This window comes from Cynocephalus volans, chromosome X (assembly GCF_027409185.1).
Source record: "Cynocephalus volans isolate mCynVol1 chromosome X, mCynVol1.pri, whole genome shotgun sequence".
In the NCBI taxonomy this organism is placed as follows: Eukaryota; Metazoa; Chordata; class Mammalia; order Dermoptera; family Cynocephalidae; genus Cynocephalus; species Cynocephalus volans.
Genome location: NC_084478.1, coordinates 22,744,592 through 22,770,504, shown reverse-complemented (window position 1 = coordinate 22,770,504; position 25,913 = coordinate 22,744,592). Strand labels below are relative to the sequence as shown.

At 32.0% G+C, this 25,913-nt stretch overlaps 1 protein-coding gene across 9 annotated transcripts in view; it reads left to right on the top strand.

Annotated features, from left to right (window-relative positions):
- Positions 1 to 25,913, top strand: part of LOC134367693 (uncharacterized) — a 311,105-nt gene that overhangs the window by 259,109 nt on the left and 26,083 nt on the right. For 3 of the 9 annotated variants that reach the window (XR_010022434.1, XR_010022436.1, XM_063084435.1), the window contains one exon: positions 17,583 to 18,327. The exons of 4 other annotated variants lie outside the window; for them this stretch is intronic. Coding sequence is in view for 2 of the 5 variants with exons in the window: in XM_063084435.1 (XP_062940505.1) it covers positions 17,583 to 17,781 (199 nt within the window). In the remaining 3 variants the exon portion in view is untranslated. Of the gene's footprint in view, positions 1 to 17,582; positions 18,328 to 25,913 lie in introns of those variants that run through there. 2 more of the 9 variants (XR_010022435.1, XM_063084436.1) reach the window with 2 other exon arrangements.

Here is a 25,913-nt window from a genome sequence, read left to right as displayed (position 1 = left end):
GTAATTAGCAATCTCCTAACAAAAAAAGCCTAGGTCCGGATGGCTTTACAGCTGAATTCTATCAAACTTTTAAAGAGCAGTTAATATCAATTCTCATGAAACTGTTCCAAACCACTGAAACAGACTCTACTCTCCCGAACTCATTCTATGATGCCAACATAACTCGGATACCAGAACCAGATAAAGCCACAAGAAAAAATGAAAATTGCAGGTCAATATTCCTGATGAACCTAGATGCTAAAATCCTCAACAAAATATTAGCAATTAGAATACAGCAACATATTAAAAAAATTATACACTATGATCAAGGACGATTGATCCCAGGGATGCAAGGATGGTTCAACATATGAAAGTCAATAAATGTGACACATCACATCAACAAGTTCAAGGACAAAGACCATATGGGAAAAAAAAGACCCCTAATTGCCAAAGAAATCCTGAGCAAAAAAAGAAAGGCGGAGGCAAAACTCTGCCTGACTTCAAATTATACTACGAAGCTGTTGTAACCAATACAGCATTATAGTTGTATAAAAATAGACATTCAGAACAGTGGAGTAGAATAGAGAACCCAGAAATCACTCCTCAGGCTTATAGTGATCTGATATTAGACAAAGGCAACAAAAATCTACATTGGGGAAAAGATTACCTCTTCAACAAGTGGTGCTGGGAGAAACTGGATAAATAGTAAAAAAATTAAAATTAATAAAAATTTTAAAAATAAAAAAATAAATGTTTTCTTTTTCTAGATATTTATCAGCTAAAATTCAAAAGTCCTTATAACCCTAACTACTCTTGTAACTTTTTTTCTATTATCATGGGAACTTATGCCCTTAAATCTATGATAAACTGCACAACAATATACTTAATATTTAATCCTAGTGGAACAAATAAACGGGCATTCATTGTGACAATTTTACTTATGACAAATAGGTTAATGATCTTGCTAACTAGAGATCACCTGCTTCTAAATGTTTTACTATTAAATTATATTATTTTCCTACATAAATTCCTCATATATTTTCTCCTTTTTTTTTTTTTTAACCCTTTACTGTTTCCGGCTTTAAACGTGAAATTCTTACCTGTTCTGTACTACCTTACCAGAACAACAACAACAAAAAAACATAGAGTAGATCCTCCAAAAATATCATTAGTGACGTCCCTTCGTATCACTATTTCTTTGATTTTTCTTTTAGTAATTATCAATCCGTCACGTACTCAGTGTAAATTTTTTAAAAAAATAATGCAACTATATATCCCTTCACAGAAGGAACCATGATCAGCAGGGAGGAGTGTTTTTAAACAGATACATACAAAATTATTTACGTATGTAATACATTTATGTACCTGTACACACAAGTGAAATAGTTGGCTTTCTTTTCTATGTCCTTGTGATTTCTTCTTCGAGTATATTAGATCTACCTGACTGATTGTAAAAGTTACATAGTATTCATTATATTAAAACAGTATATGTTACTTAAAGAAAATTTGTTTTCCCTTTTTGTTTCCACACTTTTTTGCACACTTTTAACAAGGTCTGACAGATACAGTTGTAAAAAGACAATTACCATTTAAAGGAATAGGCAAATTTAAAACTTTGCTAAAAATACCCAATTAATTTTACTTATCCAGGATCACTTTATACATCTTCCATAATCTCATATCAATATAAAAAATGGCATCTTGTTACCTAATTCCCACTAAGTATTCAGCATATTTTATATACTAATTGCAAATTCCTGATTATTTTTGTGTATATCCTTAGTGCATTTTATTAATTCCACTTGTTAAAGAGAGTATCATTTCATAATTACTTGAATACCAAAATGATTAAACAGTAAGCCTATGTATACACCTAAAATTTTGTTACTTTCACTTATGTTCTACATATTTCCTCTTAATATAATTGATTTTGATATGTACTATATATAAATCACTTCACATATAAAGTATGCTTTTCCAAAGAATAGTTATATTTTACGTTATTTAATTAAAGCATATAGAAAATATTTTGCTATAGGTAATGCAAGTGTCATTCATTATTTTGGATCAGGAGTTTTAGTCTGTCTTTATACATTTTCTCATGCATGTCAACATAAACTGTAGATCAGTAATTTCAGAAACAAATCCTTTGATATTTTGCTTGTGATGTGGTTTAATTTGCATATAATCTGTGCAGATATGCTTATGTATTTTAATAAGAAAAATTGATACTTTGTCTTTTTAAATTTTTCACGGGCTTTTTTATATCTTGCTTTGTTTTCTTCCTCTTGCCAATCTGAGTTATCTTTTTATTTACTTAAATGGAGAAATTTGGATTGACAAAATAGCTGTTGAAGTTTTAAAAGACATAATATACTCTATATTTAATATTAATATAAAGTATCAAGAGTATAAGTTAACAAATATATAGCAACCAAAAACTTGGAAGAAATAAAGATAGATAACACCCATACCCAAGTAGGATGATTTAATGATAGCTTCTTTCTCAACAAAACCCATGTAGAATGAGAGAAAAAGCACAAACATCTTTCTAATGCTGAAAGAGGAAACATTCAAGCCAGCATTCAACATCCAGCAAAATTATCATTTCAAACTGAAAATGAAATAAGACAGAGCCACACAAACCTGAGACAATCTGCTGCGGGCCAACCTGTAACATAAATAATGCAACAGGAAGTTCTCCTGGCTAAAGGGAAACAACACCTGATACATACTGGGAACTACAGAAAGGAGCGAAGAGGCCTTGCGAAAAAATAATTGAACATATATTAAAGACTTTTATTTTTATTATTTCATTAAAAGACAAATAACATATTAATTTTTAGCTCCCACCAATAAGTAAATTCACACACACACACACACACACACACACACACAAACCGGGGGGGGGGGGGAAGATATAACAACCACAATTACTTGAAGTTGATACGACAAGCAAACAGAAAGGACATTGTTGGGGGGCAGGGGGGGAGGGAGAAGGGAGGGAGGTTTTGGTGATGGGGAGCAATAATCAGCCACAATGTATATCGACAAAATAAACTTTAAAAAAATAAAATAAAATAAAATAAAAAATAAACGGTTTTTAAAAAATATTTTTAGTTACATTATTTAACATATGTATTTCCTTGATGTGCTTCCCTTTAATAAAGACTTATTGTGCAGACTCAGAAAAAAAAAAAAGACAAATAACACTTGAAACAAAAATGTAAGTAGAAATGTAGAGGGAAAATATTTGCAAAATTCATCGAAGTTTAAGGTTAAGATTGGCGTATTTAATTTAATGTGCTTTCACTCCTTTACCAAAATTAATTGAACTGTTGTGGTTATACAAGTATTTACACAAGGTGATATGATCCTAACTTGAAAGAAATCAAGATAAGTAAATGATTCATATGCCAGCCCCTTCAGCAATGACTGAACATAATACAAAGTGGTGTAAATAATATCATGGTTACTATACCTGTATAATAATAAATCACCGAAACACATACTGTCTACAATATATTCCATTTTTATTTGTTAAATTTTATTACGCTATACCTCGGTAATATACTTCTACCACCTAATCCATACCTGGTACTTGATGGGAACTAGGGAAATATTTAGACAATCAAAAGAAAAAAGAAATTAAATGGAGTACACTGAACAAATGATGACAGAATAGCTCCACTGCTTGGGTAGGTTATTGCCATAAAATATTTCTATATTATTGATATAAATATTACTAATTGGCTATAGAGGAGAAACAACTAAAAACAAAAGCATATTTCAAAAAAATAGTATGTGCAGAATTGTCTGCTTTCATTAAACGACAAACAAGCCATTTCCGTCCACCCCTCCTGCTAAGAAAAACCAAGAGAGCGGGTAGATATTAAACACATTGTGTGAAAGCACCATAAACCCAAGGAAGCAAGCATTGGAGGAGAATGGATCTCAGTTTGAAGAGAAGCCCAGGTGGTAAGACCCAAAGGTGATATCCGTTTTCCCTCAAGGCTTATACTAATTCAAAGGAGGTGACTGAGAAGCCAAGATGCTACGTAGGAAGTTTTAGATGAGACGTTAAGCACCTGACCAGGGCTTTCAGCAGCCTCACTAAATCAGGGGATGCAGATTCACTTCAGGGCCCACCATAGCAGAGAAGATTTGGAAAACAGTCCAAAGATTGACGTGACATCCCTTATAGGCTATTTACTTCGTGTTAATATAAATTAGAAATAGAAAACTCTTCCCAAATCATGACATCCAGCTTCTAAAGGACTTAATCACTGATTTAGGTGAGATGAACGATCCCAGCGCACCTCTCAAAGCAAAAAGAAAATGCTCCCGGGATAAAAATAAAATCATCCAGAACATACAATTATCCTTTAAGTATTTCATACAGAAAGTCCAGCATGCGATAAAAAATAACCATACAAGCAAAATGTAATAAGAAAGGGCCTAGGATATGTTTTCTTCATTTACTGGGGTTACCTGAGACAGAAAGACATCCGTCCTGGCAATGTTGAGTCACAGTGAGATACAAATGCACAGCGACTAGAAAGCTACAATCAAAAGAACTAACTATAACAACTGCTGGCAAGGAGGTAGAGCAACCACAACTCTTACTGCTGGTAGGATGGAAAATAGTACAATCACATCCCAAGAAATTTTGAAATGTTCTAGAAAAACATATACAACTCTCCTGTTATCCAGTCATTTCTTTCCTTCATGTTTTTCAAAGACAAAACAAAACAAACAAACAAACAAGCAAAAAAGACCCAAGGTATACGTTTATACCATGTCTTATGCAAGAAGACATTTAATAGCATGTGAATGGTGAAAGGGGCTTGAGCAGAAACAGGAAGGAGAAATACAATGGCTGAGAAAGAAACTTGGTGAGGGGGGATGATGGACATTTACATTATTTTACTTGTGGTGGGGATTTAATAAATATAAAAATATCAGAACTTATAATGTTTCTTTTAAAGTTGTACATTTTACTTTAAAAAATTATACCTCAATAAGTTATTAAAAAACGTGTAAATGTATCAAACCATGGGCATAAAGAAAAATTCAAGCCATTTTTGCAATAGAGGAAATTCTCCAAATTTAAGATTTGATAAAACATTTCACAAAATTAGAAAATAAACAAGGAATAAACCAAAAGTTGAAATAAAATTACAAGTATGATCAATTAATCAAACTAAAAAAATTAAATAACGAGCAATACTAGAAAGTTTTTTTTAAAGGTTAAATATATTAGATAAAATCTGGTAAAACTGATCAGAAAAGAATACCAAAACCAGCACCACCACCATCACCAACAGCAATACAGAAGGGACCATCACTATAGATTATGGAGACACACACATTATATTACAATCAGATTTATGCCAATAAATTTTCAATTACATGATATATCACAACAAATAAAACAAACACCATTTAACAAAGAGATAAACTAGTAAATGCCGGTAATTTCGTATTTATTAGGTAAAATGCATCTGTACTGAGAACCTTCTTACAAATGAATTCCATGTCGTGATGCCTGCATTCCTATCTTCTCCATGTAACTGAGAAAGATGTCACCACCAATTTTGCACAACCTCTTCCACAGAAAAATAACATCAAAACACTCCCAAAATGTTTTATGAGACCCCTATAAACTTTGGACCAGACTGATAAGGACATTATACATAGGGAATTACAAAGGTTTTAATGCCTCATGTCAAAAAACAAACAAAAAAATAAATAAAATGAAAAACTTTTGTTTAACGAACAGATCTAAGATACCTCAACGAAAATACACTATGAACAAAATGTGTTTCATCCAAGAGAAGATTTTTGTTGTCTTATCATTTTGAACTCAAACTAGTTTGGCAAAGAAAGGAGTAAAATCATATCACTATCACGACAAATGATAAAGAGAAACCATTGGACATAATTTACTACTAATTAATGATTTTTAGAAACTTAGAAAGCTACAGCAAATATCATAACTATTGGTGAAATATGGAAAACCTCTAGGGAAACTAAAAGACAACAGGGAGTCCAAACAAGGACCCTGGAAAAAATTTTGACCTATGACACCTACAGCTACACCTAACAGTAGATGCAGTCTAACACTCAGCCAGATAAAAACATAACACCTTAACCTAAAGACTTATTTACCTCAATTCCTTATACCCAATACATAATGCTGGGCTTTCAACTGAAAATTACAAGGCATACTAAAAGGGGAAATATAAAATAAAATAACAGTTTGAAGAGTCAGCCATCAAAAGCATCAAAATAAGATTGAGATATTGCAGATATTTTGGAATGCTCAGACTGGAAATTTTAAATAACTATAATTAATACGTTAAGGGTTCCAATGGAAAAAGTGGACAACAAGCAAGAGCAGATGGGTAATGTAAGCAGACGAATGGGAAACCTATGACAGAAGCAAAGGCAAATAAAATAATATAAGATCAGTAAGAGATTTTAATTTTAAATTAAAAAGAATAAATCGTCTAAAAATGTTATTTTCATAAAGGATTTAAAAAATTGATAAGTCCCTAGCAAGACTGATCAAAGAAAAAACTCTGTATAATTTACATCAGCAATGTAAAGGAAATCCTCACACAACATCCTGGAGGGACATACATAATTATATAGGAACATTTATACTAATAAATTTGATATTTCACACAATGAAAAAGTACCAAGAAAAACAGAGCTTGACAACTCATAAACCTAGGAAATCTCAATTGCCCTGCAGCTCATAAAAAAATTGCATATTGAAAAATACTTTTACAAATGAAACACAAATGAATTCTATGCCTGAAATTATAAATTTTCTATATGATGAGAATAAAATAACAACAATCTTTTACAAACTCTTCCACATAATAAAAAGAGTAGAAACACTTCCCAAGATCTTTCATGTGACCTTTATTATCTTTCTGCCACAATAAGTATATTATAAGAAAATAAAACAAATATGTATATTCCTCACGAAACCACACTTCCCACTCATCTCCTCCAATGAAAAAAAAAAAAGAAAAAGAAAAAGAAAAGAAACCACTTATGTTTGACAAACAGAAACAAAAGTTTCAATGATATAAGGTCATGAATAAACTGGGTAGCATCCAAGCATGAATTATTGTTGGATTAGCACTTTGTAAAGAAACTAATTTAAGAAAGCAAAGGAGAGGGTGATATCACCATCATAATAGATACAGAGAAACCATATGACAAATTAACCATTCAGTTATAATTTTTTTAAAAAACTTACCAAACTTATGTAAATATCATAATTAGAGGTGAAATACTGAAACCCTTCCCCCTGAGATTATAGAGATAAGAATGCCTACTATAACCAGTTCTATACAAAATTTTAGGTAGGTCACATAGCCAGGACAATAATGCAAGAAAAATAACAAAATGTATAAAGATTGGAAAGAACAAAATGAAACTACATTTATTCATAGATCGAATAATTATGACCTCAGGCTATTAAAAAGCGATCTATAGGCAACATAGTAGAATTTTTAAGTGAATTTAGCAAGAGAGCTGAAATTCACAGTTAAACCTGAACATATTTTTTCTAGGACTAACAATTCTTATTTAACTTTTTAAATACACATCATAAGAAATGGCACAAAAATCATACAAGTTCTTAATTTAAATGTTTTCTTTTTCTAGATATTTATCAGCTAAAATTCAAAAGTTATTCTAACCCTGATTCCTCTTGTAATTTTTTTTTCTGTTTTCATGAGAACAGATGCCGCTAAATGTATATAAACTGCACAACAAAATACTTAATTTTTAAACCTAGTGGAACAAATAAAAGGGCATTCATTGTGACAATTTTATTTACAGCCACTAGGTTAATGATCTTGCTGACTAATTAGAGATCAGCTGCTTCTAAATGTTTCACTATTAAATTATATTATTTTTCTACATAAATTCTTTATGTATTTTCTTATTTCTTTTTTTTAACCCTTTACTATTTCTAGCTTTAAATGTAAAATTCTTACCTGTTCTGTACTACCTTACCAGAAAGAAAGAAAAAAAAAAGAAAGCAGTAGATCCTCCAAAAATATCACTAGTGAGTTGCCTTCATATCACTATTTCTTTGATTTTTTTTTACTAATTATCAATCCTTCATGTGCTCGGTGTAAATTAATTTTAAAAAATAATGCAACTGTATATCCCTTCACAGAAGGAACCATGATTAACAGTGAGGAGTGTTTTTAAACGGATACATACAAAAATATTTACATATATAATACGTTTATATATTTGTGCACACAAGTGCAATAAAGTAGTTTGCTTCCCTTTTTATTTCCTTGTGATTTCTTCTGCAAGTATATTAGATCTACCTGACTGGTTGTAAAAGTTACATAGTATTCATTGTATTAACACAGTATATGTTACATAAAAAATATTTGTTTCGCCTTTTTCTATCCACACTTTTATGCACACATTTAGCAAGGTCTGTCAGATACAGTTGTAAAAAGGCAATTACTGCATAAAGGAAGAGGCAAATTTAAAACTTTGCTAAAAATACGTAATTAATTTTAAATATGCAACACCATTTTATACATCTTCCATAATCTTGTCTCAATATAAAAAAGGGCATCTTATATGCTAATTGCCAATTCATGATTTTTTTCTGTATATCCTTAGTGCATTTTACTAATTCCACTTGTTAAAGAGACTATCATTTCATAATTACTTGACTACCAAAATGATTAAATAGTAAGCCTATGTATACACCTAAAATTTTGTTACTTTCACTTATGTTCTATATATTTCCTGTTACTTAATTGATTTTGATATATACTATATATAAATCACTTCACATGTAAAATATATTTTTCCGAAGAATAGTTATATTTTGTATTATTTTATTATAGCATACAGAAAATATTTTGCTATAGGTAATGCAAGGGGCACTTCATTATTTTGTATCAAGAGTATTAGTGTGTCCTTATACATTTTCTCATGCAACTCAACATAAGCTGTAGAACAGCAATTACAGAAACAAATCCTTTGGTATTTTGCTTGTGAATGTGCTTTAATTTGCATAGAATCTGTGCAGATATGCTTATGTATTTTAATAAGAAAAATTGATAGTTTGGAATTTTAAATTTTTCACAAGCTTTTTTTTATTTTGCTTTGTTTTCTTGCTCTTGCCAATCAAAGTCATTTGTTCATTTACTGAAATGGAGAAATTGGGATTGACAAAATAGCTATTGAAATTGTAAAAGACATAATAATCTCTTTATTTGACATTAATGTAAAGTATCAAGAGTATCGGTAAACAAACATATAGCAAACAAAAACTTCCAAAACAAACAAAAAAAGATAGATAACACCCATACCCAAGCAGGATGATTAAAATGATAGCTTCTTTCTCAACAAAACCCGTGGAGAACCAGAGAAAAAGCACCAGCATCTTTCCAATGCTGAAAGAGGAAACATTCAAGCCAGCATTCAACATCCAGAGAAATTATCCTTTCAAACTGAAAGTGAAATAAGACACAGCCACATAAACCTGGGACAATCTGATGCTAGCCAACCTGTAATATAAATAATACAACAGGAAGTTCTCCTGGCTAAAGGGAAACAACACCTGATACATACTGGGAACTACAGAATGGAGCGAAGAGGACTTGAGAAAAAAAAAATTGAACACATATTAAAGACTAGTTTCTTTCTATTATTTCATTAAAAGACAAACAGCACTTGAAACAAAAATGTAAGTAGAAACGTAGATGGAAAATATTTGCAAAATTCATCAAACTATAAGGTTAAGATTTGTGTATTTAATTTAATGTGTTTTAACTCCTTTACCAAAATTAATTATACTGTTCTGGTTATACAAGTATTTACACAAAGGGATATGATCCTAACTTGAAATAAACCAAGATAAGTAAAGGATTCATATGCCAGCCCCTTCACCAATGACTGAACATAATACAAAGTGGTATAAGTAATATTCTGGTTACTATTGCTGCATAATAACTAATCACCAAAACACATATTGTCTACAATATATTCCATTTTTACTTGTTAGATTTTATTAGGCAATACCTCAGTAATATACTTCTACCACCTAATCCATACCTGGTACATGATGGGGACTATGGAAATATTTAGAGTATCAAAGGAAAAAAAAATAACTGGAGTACATTAAACAAATAATAACAGAAAAACTCCACTGCTTGAGTAGGTCATTGCCATAAAATATTTTTAGATTATTGATATAAATATTATTAATTGGCTATAGAAGGTGAAACATCTAAAACCAAAAACATATCTCAAAAAAATAGTATGTGTGGAACTGTCTGATGTCATTAAATGGCAAAACAGCCATTTCCATCCACCCATTCCTGCTAAGAGAAACTAAGAGAGCGGGTAGATATTAAATATATTGTTTGAAAGCACCATAAACCCAAGGAAACAAGCATTGGAGGAGACTGGATCTCAGTTTGAAGAGAAGCCCAGATGGTAAGACCCAAATGTGATATTCGTTTTCCCTCAAGGCTTATACTAATTCAAAGGAGGTGACTGAGAAGCCAAGATGCTACATAGGAAGTTTTAGATGAGAAGTTAAGCACGTGATCAGGGCTTTCAGCAGCCTCACCAAATCAGGGGATGCACATTGAGTTCACGGCGCACCATGACAGAGAAGATCTGGAAAACAGTCCAAAGATTTACACAACATCCCTAATAGGCTATTTATTTCGTGTTGATATAAACTAGAAATAGAAAACTCTTCCCAAATCATGACATCCAGCCTCTAAAGGACTTAATCACTGATTGAGGTGAGATGAACTATCCCAGCCCACCTCAAAGCAAAAGGAAAACGCTTCCAGAATAAAAATAAAATCATCCAGGTCGTACAATTATCCTTAAAGTATTTCATACTGAAAATCCAGCACGCAATAAAAAATAAGTATACATGCAAAATGTAATGAGAAATGGTTAGTTTCAGGCCTACGATCTATTTTCTTCATTTACTTGGGGTACGGGTCCACCGCCGGCCCACCCGAACAGCCCTAGCCTCTTTCCTTTTGGTGGGCGAGTGAACGGCCCGGGATTCCTCTTTCCCTCCTGTCCCCTTTGGAAGGAGACCAGGGAAGAGAGCCGTGAAGCGAGGTGAGCACAACCGCTGGCCCCAACCCAGCCCAGTTTAAAGGACACTCAGACGTGGTGGGGGTTCTGTCGAGCAGTTCCATTTATTATCACACAAGCACTTGCTTTTAAAGGCAAATGGGGAAGGGAAGTTTTTTACATAATCTTATCAGCTTAAAGGTCAAGAGAGCATGCATCCTGTCTCAATGCCTACCTATTGCAACCACGAGCGTGTAAGCGTGTATTTGGCCAATAAGGGCTAAGGCAAGGTTCCCGCAGACACCCCCACCCTACTTCCTCCAGGCGCCGTCTTACGCTGCCACTTTAATACACCCTTGTGGGCCCATAATGGCGTCTCTTGTAATGTCACTTAAGGTGGCGTTAGTTTTTAAAGCCCGACAGGGTACCTAAGACAGAAAGACATACAACCTGGCAATTCAGAGTCATGGTGAGATACAAGTGTACACCGACTAGAAAGCTACAATCAAAAGAACTAACTATAACAACTGCTGGTGAGGAGGTAGAGCAACCGCAACTCTTACTGCTGGTAGGATGTAAAGTAGTACAGTCACATCCCAAGACAATTTGGCATGTTCTAGAAAAAATTAAATATACAACTCTCATGTGATCCAGTCATTTCTTTCCTTCAAGTTTTTCAAAGACAATATGAAAGAAACAAACAAGCAGAACTACCCAAAGTATATGTTTATACGAAGTTCTGTGCAAGAAGACTTTTAATAGCATGTGACTGGTGAATGGGCTTGAGCAGAAACAGGAAGGAGAAAAATAATGGCCAAGAAAGAAACTTGGTGAGGGGGGATGGACATTTACATTATTTTGCTTGTGGTAGGGATATCATAAATATACACATATCAAAATTTATAATGTTTCTTTTAAAGTTGTACAGTTTACTTTAAGTCAATTATAGCTCAATAAGTTATCAAAAACTGTGTAGATGTATCAACACATGGGCATAAAGGAAAATTCATGCAATTGTTGCAAAAGAGGAAGTCCTGAAAATTTGAGATTCGATAAAACACAAAATTAGAAAATAAATGAGGAATATAAACCAAAACTTAAAAGTATGATCAATTAATCAAACTAAAAAATATTAAATAATCAACAATACAAAATGGGTTTTTTTTCCCCAAAGGTTAAATATTTTAGATAAACCCTGGCAAGACTGATCAAAAAAGAACACCACCACCCGCACCATCACCATCACCAACAGAAATACAGAAGGGATCATCACTGTAGATTCTGGAAACACTTAAATTAAATTACAATCAAATTTATGCCAATAAAATGTTAATTACATGAAATATCACAAAAAATAAAAACACCACTTAACAAACAGATAAACTAGGAAATGTCAGTAATTCTGTATTTATTAGATAAAATGCATCTGTACTGAGAACCTTCCTACAAATGAATTCCATGTCCTGATGCCTGAATTCCTATCTTCTCCTTGTAACTGAGAAAGATGTAACCACCAATTTTGCAAAACCTCTTCGACAGAAAAATAACGTCAAAACACTCCCAAAATGTTTTATGAGACCCCTATAAAGTTTGGACCAGGTTGATAAAGATATTGTACATAGGGAATTACAAAGGTTTTTATGCCTCATGTCAAAAAACAAACAAACAAAACATAAAATGTAAAACTTTTGTTTTGCAAACAGATCAAAGATACCTCAACGAAAATACTCTATGAACAAAAGTGTTTCATCCAAGAGAAAATTTTTGTTGTCTTATCATTTTGAACTCAAACTAGTATGGCAAACAAAGGAGTAAAATCATATCACTATCACAACAAATAATAAAGAGATACCTTTGGACATAATTTACTACTAATTAATGATTTTTAAAAACTTAGAAAGCTGCAGCAAATATCATAACTATTGGTGAAATATGGAAAACCTCCCCCTGAGATCAGAAGACAGAAGAATGCCTACTGTCACCAGATCTAATCAACATTTTCTGGATGTTATAGTCAGGACAATAATGCAACAAAAAGAGGGGGAAAAAGGCATAGCAATTGGAAAAGAAGAAATTAATCCACCTTTATTCATTCATTGCATGTTTATGTTTCCAGACTATCTAAAAGCAATCTGTAGGTAATATATTACAATGATAAGTGAATTTATCAAGCTTGGTGGATGCCATACAGCTAAACCTAAACACATTTTTCTGAGAACAGCAATTCTTACTTTTTTATACATATTTTAAGAAATGGCACAAAAACCTACACAATGTATTTTAAGGCTTTTTAAATATACTTATTAGATAATATTTGAGAGTCATTATAACCCTGATTATTGTTGTCATATTTTCTGATACCATGTGAATAGATGCCTCAGAATATAAAATGAACTTGATAATGCACTGGACATTTAATCCAAGGGAAATAAAAGAGGGCATTCTTTTTGACAAGTCTACGTACAGCCTCCAGTTTATTGATCTCATTTACTAGTTAAAGATTTACTCTGTCTCACTTCTAGTTCTGTCTTTAAGCATAACTTCTCATCTATTCTGCCCTACTTTAAAAAGGAAAATATTTCATTAGTGATATCCCTTCATGTGACTATTTCTTTGATTTCCTTTTATGAATTACAAATTTAGTAGGTGCTCGGTTTAAAATTTCCAAAATTGCAGATCATATCTCTTCACAGAGGTAATAATGATGAGCAGTGAAGTTTTATATGAACAGATATACACACACACATTCACTTGCACATATGATATAGTTATATACATGCACACACGTGTGAATCAAACTACAATTTACTTTGTTTTTTCATGAGTAGTATAACTTGGACATATCTTCTGCAAATATGTAAGAACTACCTGATTGGTTGCTAAGATGTAAAGGCCAAAAACGGTAATAGTCATGCATTGAACACAATATAATTAACTTAAAAATAGGTCTTTGGTCATTTTTTAACAAACTTTTATGAACATTGCTAAGTAGCTATGTTGACTGTAGTCCTAGAAGGAAAATTACTGTTTATATTGGGTTGACATTTTCTAAAATATCTTAAAGATACAAAGAACATGTGGCCCAGCCATTCTATTCCTTGATGCTTTTCCAAGAAAAATGAAAGTGTCTGTGCACATAAGAATGGTATTAAAATATTCATAGCATGAAAAATGGAGAAGTTCCTGGGCAGGACCAGAAGGGGTAGATCCAAAGGTGCACCTGGAAACCTGGTTGAAGAATGAATATGTTCATTATATTATTCACGATGAGGGCTTCACAAATATGTAGATATCTCAAAATGTAATATTATTTTAAAGTTATGTAATTTGTTATGTCAACTATACCAAAATAAAGTTGCTAAAAATGTGTAGTACCCATGAATATATGTGTCTAAAGAAACATTTCAGCATTAAAAGGAAAAGAAGAAATCCTGAAAATTTAAGGTCGGAAAACCACCTCAGAATTTGGGAACAGAACAGTCAATTAAAACCAAAAGAAAACAGAAAAGAATAAAATTAGATTCAGTAAATGAAAGTCAGAAAAAAAAGTTAAAATCGACAAATCAAAAGTTAGTTTGTTTGTAATTGCTTTCCTTTTGAAAAGTTTAAAAGATTATAAACCATGACAAGACTGATGGGAAAAAAAAAATAGAAAAAAGAAGACATACATTTCAATTCCAGAAATGTAGAGTAGATCATCATTAAAGATGCTCGTGATGCTTATATAATATTTGAAGTTATACAAAATGACAAAATTCCAAAAAAAAAAAAAAACACATCTTACAAAATAAGAAATTCAGAAAGTCTCAATGATACTTATATGTATTAATTGAAGCCCATAGTGAAAATCCTTCCTACAAAGTTTCCACGGCCTAATCCCTGATTTTGTGAACTCTGACATACATTTCACAAAGAATACCAAACATGCACAACCTCTTCCACAGAATAAAAACACTAAAAGCACTCCACAGAATGTTAGTAAGATCACTATAAACTTTACACTAAACTAATAAGGACACTAGAATAAAAGAAAATCAACGGCTAATATGCATCAAGACAAAATTTTTTAAAATATTCTTATGTCTGACAAATGGAATCCAAAGACACTTTCAATTATAATACCCCACGCACGAATTGGGGTGAATCCAATGGACTGTTACTAGTCTAACATACTCAATCTCCTTAACAAAACAAAGGACAAAATCATGTCATGATCACAACAAATACACAGGAACCATTTGACAAATTTACCATCCAGTTACGGTTAAAAGAAAAATCTCAGAAAACTGCAGCAAATATCATGATAAGTGATGCAATGTTGAAAACCTCACCCTGAGATCAGGATTGAGACAAGGGTGTCTACTATTTCCATCCATTGAACATTTTGCAGAGGTCATAGCCAGGGCAAAAATGCAGGAAAAAAATGCGTAATGAAAGCAAAGGAAGAAATGAACCCACATTTGTTCACAGATTTTATGTTTATGTTTCTAGAATATCTAAAAGCCATTTACAGGTAATAAATTAGAATTAATAACTGCATCTGGCAAAATTTCTGGATTTCATACAGTTAAATCTAAACACACTTTTATGAGAATAGCAATTCTTGCTATTTTATAGATATCATAAGAAATGGCATGAAAACCCTGAACAACAAGGTTACAATTAAGTCTTTTTTCATACATTAATCAGATACAAATTGAGAATATTTTAACCCTAAATATTCTTGTCAGTTTTTCAGATATCATGGCAACAGTGGCTCATGAATATTAGTTAAACTCTAGCTTTCACTTGGCATTTAATCCTAGTGGAACAACAAAAAGATCATTCTTTGTGACAATTTCTCTTATGGCCTTCAATATAATAATTTCGCAGACTAATTAGAGGTCAGCTTCTTATAAATCAATCACAACTAAATTAAATTATTTCTCCCCATAAATTTTCTATATTTTTATCATTACTTTTTCCTTTATAACTCTGTTCTAATTCTGGCTTTAAGCATAATTTCTTACCTGGACTGTAATGTACTCATTAAAAAAAACAAATTCCATAAGAATCATTACTAATATGCTGTCATTTGAACATTTTATTTTCCTTTATTAATTACAAATAAATTGTTCACTCGATGTAAAATTTCCAAAAAGTACAGATTCATGTTCTTTCACAGGAGTAACCACGATTAGCAGTGAAGTGGGTAATTTAACAAATATACATATCAATATACATAAATAATACATTTATGTACATGGGAACACGTGAATAAACTACAGTTTGCTTGTTTTTTTACTAACAATATGTCATTACGATATCTTCTGTAATTATTAAAGATTTACCTGATTGGGTCTAACATCTGCATGGTATTTATGGTATGAACCCAGTTTATTGTATTGATAATAGCTGTTTTGCCTTTTTATATTCATATTTTCATACACTTTTGAAATGTTCTGTCAAATACAGTCATAGAAAGGCAGTTACTGTGGAATAGGATAACTGAATTTAAAATATTCTTTAAAAATACCAAATTAATTTCCAAAACAGTCCTATTTATGCTCTCTCCAAAATCTGGTATCAATGGATAACAATGTAATATCTTGTTATTTAATTTACACTAATTGTTAATGATTTTAATACTAATAGCCAACTAATACTTATTATTGGTATATCGTATATGGATTTTACTAATATCATATGTCACAGTATGTCATTTTATAATTATTTGAATACCAAAATTATTACATATTATGTATATAAATATATGCATAAATTGTTACTTTCACTTACAATCTATACACTCCTTACTGAATTGGTTCTGATATGCACTCTACATAAATCACTTCACTAGCAGAACATGTTTTCCAAAGCATAAAGTTATTATATATTATATAATTAAAGTAATGCAAAATATTTTGCTATGGGTAACACAAGAGTTGTATTATCTTACAGTTTCTCACACTATTCAACATTAACATCAGATCACCAATTATAACAATTGATTTTAATATTGGCTTATGAATGTGCTCACATTCTTTTAATGTGTATACATATAATCTATGCAGATTTTTAAATGTATTTTAATGAGAAATAAAAAAATGGGACTTCTGGCTTTTGGTTTTTTCTATGTGTGGGGTTTTAATGCCCTTTGTTTTGTTGCTATTGTCAATCAAATCAAATATCCTTTTATTTACACAAATGGGAAAATTTGAATTGAATTGCTATTGAAAATAGCTATTGAAATTTGAAAATTTTAAGCTGCCAGATAAAAATCTAAAAGACCAATTTAAATGTAACAATAATAAAATCCAATAAACACAAAAGGAGGTACAAAAAGAGGGACAGGAATAAGTGATGGGAAAAATAGAAAACAAATGGCAAGATGGACAACTCTGAAACAAACTATATGTATAGTAACATTGGCTTTAAAAAGAGCAGGTCAGGAGGGGCAATAGCAATTCAATTCAACAGGAAACACTCTGAGAACTAAAGATACATCACCTTTCCAGGAATGATGATTTAAAGATGGCTGCCTTTCCAACAGAGTCCATGGAATACGAGAAAAAAGAGCAGAATATTTCCAATGCTGATGAACAAATGAAACTGTCCAAAGAATTCTATATCCAGCAAAATTTTCTTTCCAAACTAAGAAAAAGGACATATCCACATACACAAACTTCAGACAGTTTGTCACTGAATCGTCAGTAATTTCTGTTGCTACAGGAAGTTCTACAGGCTGCAGGAAGTGGCACGTGATGAAAACCGAGAATATCCGGTATGCCGGAAAAGCCCTGGGCAGAAAGACTGAGATTGCGCCCTCTGCTGACAGTAGTTGGTAGTTGTACTTATAACTTTTCTGAATTATGGCAATGCTTTTCCTATAACTGTGCCTTCACCAGTTTTGCCACTTACTAATCATCATTCACATTATAATAAAAGACATTTTCTTGCTTACTCTAAAAACTCTTTGGAAGAAATGTCTTAGTTTCTTCTAATCTGCCCCTTACATCTGAATCTTTATCTTCCACCGTGTGACTAAAACACTCTCATGTAGTCATATGACAATATATTAAGGTTTTCTGGTTTTTTACAACTCTACAAAAAGATCTTTAAACTCTATCTCTTCAACCAAATTCTAGCTGGGTAATCTCCACATAACTTATATGACCAAAAATTTCTCTCTTCCTGCCACCTTTCCTGAAACTTCAGATTTTACAGCCAAATCAATGGGTTCCTAACCCAGCATTACACATGTTTATCATAGGAGGTTTTATTATATACATATACATGTGCATATATATATGTATATATATATGTATGTATATGTGTGTGTGTTATAACATATATACACACACACACATTTATTTTTAAATAACTCCGTATTTTCTGAATGTTTGTGAAGTGGATGACAAGTTTTCTTCTCTGGATCCCCACAGTACAAAGCACATAAGAGGATCGTGATAAATTTTAGTTATTTAATAAGTGAATAATAAAGCCCAAGTTGTAATCTAAATATTGATCACGAAAAACAAACGAGACTCAAATTTGTAGATCTCTATACAAATACAAGCTTCACTACGGGTAAAATAATGATTTTGTTAAGGTTTAGGCAGAGATGATAGTATACCCGGAGCTCATAGAGAAAAGAGCTTTTATCCCCAGTATTTAAAACTAAGTGTCTGTACACTATGGCAGTAATAAGTATGTATTGAAAAAATGAGTGAATAAATGAAGTCTGTCATCATGTTACTAATGTTATTGATCAAATTATTAAGGAAAAACTTTTAAAATGTAATCTTTAACATGAGCCTGAGACTGTGGCAATGGAACTGGGCCTTTCTTTTTCGCTAGCTCTGTGAATGTGAATTTCCTGTGAACATGAAGAGTTGTCAGCCTGTTACGTAGAGAGCAGGCTTAAGCCGTGCCACAGTGTTCAACCTACGTCATGAAATTTATAACAAGCACGCATGCAAGTGCGGGGTGTTTCTTTTTGTTCGGTGGTATGTCATCAGAAACTCTTCTGGCTTGCTACTTTGAAATACCACTGGATCTTCATTGATGAATAGTGGAAGCTCCCTGATCAGTGTCCAAAATGAGAAGGAAAAAGAGAAAAACTTAGATGTCATCATTGAAAAACATTTTGGAGTAAAACAAAACAAAACAAAAAGGCAGGTCACCTCAAGGGAGAGAAGAGGTCACTAGTTCATTTTATATATAATGTTAAGTGTTTATATAAATAGTTGGAATTAAAGCATTTTGATTGTTGAGCTTGAGCACTTTCTTAATTGGCAGCTGCTTTTAAGCCACCTACAGAAATTTAATAATTTACTCCCTATAAAAGGTTTGACCATGGGCAAACCTCCCCTACAAACTACCTTCTACCTTAAGAGATAGAAGAGGGGAGTCTTATCGTGGTATGTCTTGAAGCTGAGCTTGGTTCATTGACATAGTGCAATTGTTAAGAAGGGCTGGAAACCAGAGCTGATAATGTCTGATTGTCATGTAAAATTAACTTAAGTAGAAAATAAAGCAACCCTTTTGACTGAGAGCCTATCTCTTATAATACTGAACCATCCATTCCCTGACTTACAGAAAGTACATACTTATCACTTTAGAGATCTCAGTGGAAAAAAAGGATGTTCTTTGATTATTGGTCAAAATTTTCCTATGTCTTTGGAATTACATATAGCTTTTCAAAATCACTTCTAAAATTATTAAGATTTATTACACTCAGATCAAGTATTCAAGGGACAATAATCTTTGTTTAATCCTACTTGTCACATGAAACACAACTTAAAGGTACAGAACACAATGAAAAAATATTTCCATAAATATGTGCCACCACAGACAAAGAAAAAAATTATATCACATCAATTTTCACGTGCTGAGAGAATGGAACCATACTTGGGTCTATCTTGCAAGAAAAAAATTATTATTGCCTCACGTCAAGAGAAGATGGCGTCGTCAGAGAAGACTGACTGCAGTCAGGAGAATCAACTCTACCTACAACAAACAAGCAAGTAAGCAAGTCTTGAAGAATATCCTTTTATGAAAATCACAGTAATTTTCTGAAGAGGTTTTGACTGATATGTATACTGTTTATTTTAATATATTTTTATGTCACATAAAGTGCTGACATTACATGATATAATCATTTCTACAGAAATTCTGCATATATTATTGACTAGATAAAGGCATTATGCAATTTGGGTCTTGCATAAATTATCAGTATACAAATATATTAATTAATAAATTATCAACATATAAATAATGATAACAAATTACCAGTATACAAATCACTGTCACACTGAAAATCTATTCCATTTGAGAAAGATTCTGGCTTTCAATATGAAAGAAGAATCAGGAAACCCTGTTTATACACCCACTATAACAATGCTCTATGTCATCTGCCTTGCTGTTCTGCTACGCTATCTTACACTATTGCCTTGCTGCATCTACCTAATTTATAATAATCGAAAAACACTTGATCACATTTTAATTTTTTTATTTAATGTTACCAAATATAATTCATAGATGAGCATATCCTTGAGCTAAAAAATAAAAAGTAGGAAAGGGAACAAAATAGTTAAATCCATTTGCTCCCATATCGCTGTGGATATTTATCACCTGTAAGAAAGGATGCACATATATTTTATAAGCCTCACGAACAGCTGGGATCAAGGATTTCTTTTAAGCTGTCTCTTAAGTTTTCTTAGTAATATATGGGGAGCCCCCCAAAACCCTAAAAATATCTGCAACTATTAATCATAACCTTTATTGAAAAATTTTAGAATTATAATCTGATCATAAAAGTTAAGTCATACATTTTAGTAAAGAAGAATATGGCCAAAGGGACAAAAAAATGGAGTAAATATTGAGATTTTAACTTGATTAATAAATATATATGCATATGTGTGCATGTGTGTGTATATATATACATATATATCGTTTGTACACTTAATAGATCACTATTTTATCTATTAATACTAACAAGTGAATATATGTTATTTTTCTGTATTAGCAAATAGCACACAGTAAGCTATGGGAATCCCAAAAGAGGAGATAAACTGTTCAATATGTAGACAGTATATGAATACAGAAAATAAACAGAATGTAATTCTCTTGTACTTTCCATAAAGATTGATCTACCATCTTTATATATGATCAGGAATTTTATAAACACTTGAATTCACCATGATATCTCTTCTTATTCTTTGAATGTGTGATTTTTCTTTGCCTTCAACACCATCCTATTCATCTTTCCAGTTTGGTGTCTAAATTACTTTATTCTGAAAAGCCTCCTCTCCAGATCAAATTGAATAGCCTTGTTAGGTGGTCCGGGAAATTCATTAGTTGTTGAACTTTTAAATTGTTTCTGTTCTGCCACTCAACCTTTTCTCTGTTAAGGCAGCATTTGAGCTTCTCTTACTCACTATTGTAATCTGTGCCCCTACAAGAATGTCTAGCACATACTGATTTTCAAATACACATTTGTGTATGGAAAAAAACTATGACCAATATGTAGAATTATACCTGGAACACACTAGTTACTCAAAAAACGTTTGTATATGCTTTATTATCTTTAGAATTCCCATCTCCTACTGTAAACATAATTTCACTTACAAAGTGATAACTAAGAGTTTTTTACTTCGTTTCCCAGAATTTTTCATTCATAGTGATCAGTATGGATCAAAATGAAAGAGTCTATTTGGAATTGGATTTTACATGGAACAATCATCATGGGCCTAGACACAATACTAACCAATGCCTGTTTCTTACAATAGACCATGTATAGAATCCTCCTGGAAAAATAGCTTTGAAATTGTCACCCAGCAGGATGGTATAAAACACCCTTATCTGGGCTCATAAAAAGATTTAAGGGCTTGTTTTCCGAAGCTGGCTACAAGATCAGGCCTTGTGACATAATAGGTTATTTTTATCTGTGGTTATTCTCAATAGTGAATGGTGCTCTGGGATATATCCCAGAACTGAGATCCATAAGTGAACTTATAGTAGAGGTGACATCACACTTGAGTTGCCAGAAACTGACCCATCGCCAGCTTCCATTCAGCATGGAATAGAATAACCTCCTATTCAGCATGGAATGGATGCTTAATTAAGAAGCCTTCCACCTTTACTGCAAACTACCTTCTGAAGAGACTACTGTAAGTGATATATTTCATTCTTGAAAATCCTTATGAACCTTTTAGTGTGAGGTTGTGTGTGTCATTATATGGTCTTGAACGTCAAGCAGTCGAGATGTCCATTTTAAAATGCTTTGATAGCCATTATTTAAGGAAAATGTAAAAGATTTAGTAATATTTCAAAGAAGGGTATTTTAATATGACGGTAGAATGCCAATTTTAAAGTTTTTATAAAATTTTGATTTTAAATACTAAATCATACATATTTGTAGATGCATATTTGACAGCTATAAACTATTTTAATTATTACACCACATGAAAATATAATTTTTATCAATTGCAACTGGCATAATCAATGGTATAATTAGGGTATTTTACTTTGTGCAATTGGTACACAGAATGGATATTTACTGAGTACCTACTATCACAGTAACTTTCTAGTAGCAGCATTTAGAAATTTCAATCTTAAATTCAATTCACTTCTCACTTGGCAATTTGAATTAATTCTGTCTGATCAAGGACTCCAGCAATAAAATGAATTCTGAGTTGTAAAGTAAGCATATTATAATGATTATTTTGAGTCTGTCAGTTTGGGCATTTTCATTACAGTTTAAAGTGAACTTCAAAAACTTATAAAGTCATGAGCTGTATAATGATATAGTTAGATGGCGACAAGTAAAATATAAGGCAATTTGGAACATATAATTAATAGATAGACTGCATAACTTGATTGCATATATGATTTCCCCCTCTATGAAATATGCTCATATTAATTGATACAATAATCTAAAATGGAGAATAAAGCAAAACTTTGTGGCCTCATGATACACTCTATTGCTAAATAATTATTTCAACATATAATACATTTGAATCTTAATCATAAACTACGGTGCCCATATTAATACACTAACAAAAATAAAGGTGATTTATAAAGGTGGTAGAATTTGATACAATATCACTTATTCAAGTCCTTAGAGAAAGAGTTGCTTTTATACTGTCTATTGTCAGCATCCACTTAAACATATTTCTTAATTTTATACATCACATACTAGAATATCTCAGTACGGCATCTTCTTAAAAGGATTCCATTCTTAGATGGTGCCATAATTCCAAAATCAAATGGCTTTTTCAAACTAACTAATCATGTATAGTATTGAAAGTATGCATATGTATATACTATTATTGTAGAAATAAATTGAGTTAGTTTCTTAATGCTTCCTATTATTTTTTTGTTTTCATTCTTTAAGGGCCACCAGCTGGAACCTGGGAAGTCAAGTAACTTACTGTTACAAACCAGCCTCTATGCCCCCAACCCACCCCCACCCCAGGGGTTCATTCATTACATTCAAGTCAACATTTCTATTATATGAATAGTTCCCTTGTTGCAGTCACTGTGTAATCTTCATTTTCATTAACAATGACTGTTCATCTTTATAATGATTTTATTGCCTAAACCTGTGGGATTAATAACGGCAGGTACTTGAAGAGCTCACTATTTTTATCAATGACAAATAGCAAAAATTCTTTTCATGTTAGTTCCTTATTAGTTCTGTTTCCTTAGATAAGTTTGAAAACCACTTTAATGTTGTTTATTAAATTTTACTCCTTAAACTGCAATTACTTAAAAAACAGGACAAAACAATTCCACTAGATTTTACAGTAGGAGTCCTTGTCATACATTTCTTAATGAATAATTTATTTCATTTTATTTTTCTGCCTCATACATAAGAGAATATCAAGAGCAAACATGACATAGGGAGTTGTTTAAATTATTAGTGTTCTCAACATTTTGTTGGCTGAATTTGATTAGGGAATGGAAACTAAATCAGAGTTTATATTTCAATGTATTTGCTTTGTCCTGGCATTACGAGAATGCATGTACAGTCCTTAGGCCATGGCACAAATGCCCTCATTAGCAAATCCAAGTGAAAAAAAATCAGATTGGAACGAATATGGAATAAGGAAGAGCATAAACAGAGTTTCACATTCTCTTATTTCTTTAATGTCTCCCTTATTTATCTCTTCTTGAGCTGCTACAAGGTAATGGAGAATATGTTCAAAGCCATGGATAGAATAGGCTGATAGTAAAGCAGCACTTCAAGAAAAGTGGAGGTAAATCCAGTCCCGTTATACGAGATGGGTCAGTGATAAGAGAGAATGCCCTCTGCCCACAGAAAAGGACGACTCGCATTTCTTGCTATAGCAGAGACTGTTCCAATCATTTCTGTTTCCTGCAAGAGTTTCTGTAATGATTTGTATATTTCTCTCAAATGTTTGTTATAATTCTCCAATGAAACCAACTCTGCTTAAAGTTTTATTGGGAAAATAATTATTGGTACAATTTATTTAGTAGTTATAGAACTATGAGGTCAGTTTTGGTATCTTTTTGGAATTTGCCAATTTCACCTAAATTTCCCAATTTACTGTCATAGGGTTATTCTTGGTATCATCTCATACTTTATTTTTTTTTTTGTATCTCATCGATTTGTACGGATATTCTTATCTGTAATTCTTGTACGTATTATGTCTTATTTCTTTGTTTTTCTGGTTATTTAACTAATATTTGTGTTATTGATTATCTCCTAGTCTATATTATTCCCTTTCTTCTCCTGCTTTGGGTATAGCATGGTTTGCAATGATCTATTTTTCTTATTATTTTAGTATCTTTATTATCAGTATAATTTATTATTATTGAAGTACTATCTGCTACCCCTTGTAATACTGGTTTTGATCTACAGATAATTTTAAATGGCATTATTTCAAACATAGTGAGGAAGTTAGTTATCTTTTAATAATGATTTTTAAAACAGTGTGTACTGATAAGAGAAGAAGCTCCGTATGTTTTTTTTTTTTTTGATATTAATTGAAATTTGTTTTATGATCATATGGCCAACTTTTGTAAGTTTATAATATGTGCTTGACAAGACCATGTGCTCTATAATTCTTCCTTAAGGACAAAAAGATAATGGAAGAAAACCCAATTTTTAAAATGGGCAAGGAGTGGAAAAGTCACTTCACAAGAAAGGAGACATGAAGAGCCAATAAAAGAATATGGTTTCTAAAAATTAATATAAGTGGTATGCTTCTAAATACTTAAACACTCAACGGAATGGCATAAATTTAAATTCCGTTCTGTTCAAGTTTCCACTGTTTCTGTTCAAATAATAGTTTTTTGTCTAATTGGTGCTCTTTTCTATGTATCTATCCTCCTTGGACTTTATAGACATTTTCTATCTTTTTTTTATTTGTACATATTTATGGGGTACAGAGTTGACTATCAGTATTTGTGTACAGCGTGTGATGATTAAATCAATATTATTAGCATGTTCATCATTATAAATAGTAATTGTTCTTTGTATCCCCGACCCAATTACTCCCTGATCCCCCTTCCCCTCTCCCTTTCACACCTCTAGGTCTGCTCCCTCCTTCTGAAAGCTCAATGTTTTATTGTGGTCTTCCTTTCCTTCTTTCTTTGTTTCTTAGCTCCCACTTATAAGTGAGATATTTCTCTTTCTGTGCCTGACTTATTTCACTTAACATTATTTTCTCCAAGCTCATCCACGTTCCTGTGAATGGCAGAATTTCATTCTTTTTATGGCTAATAGAATTCTACTGTGTACATATACCACATATTCCTTACCTGGTTGTCCATTGATGGGCATATAGGTAGGTTCATTATTTTGGTTATTGTAAATA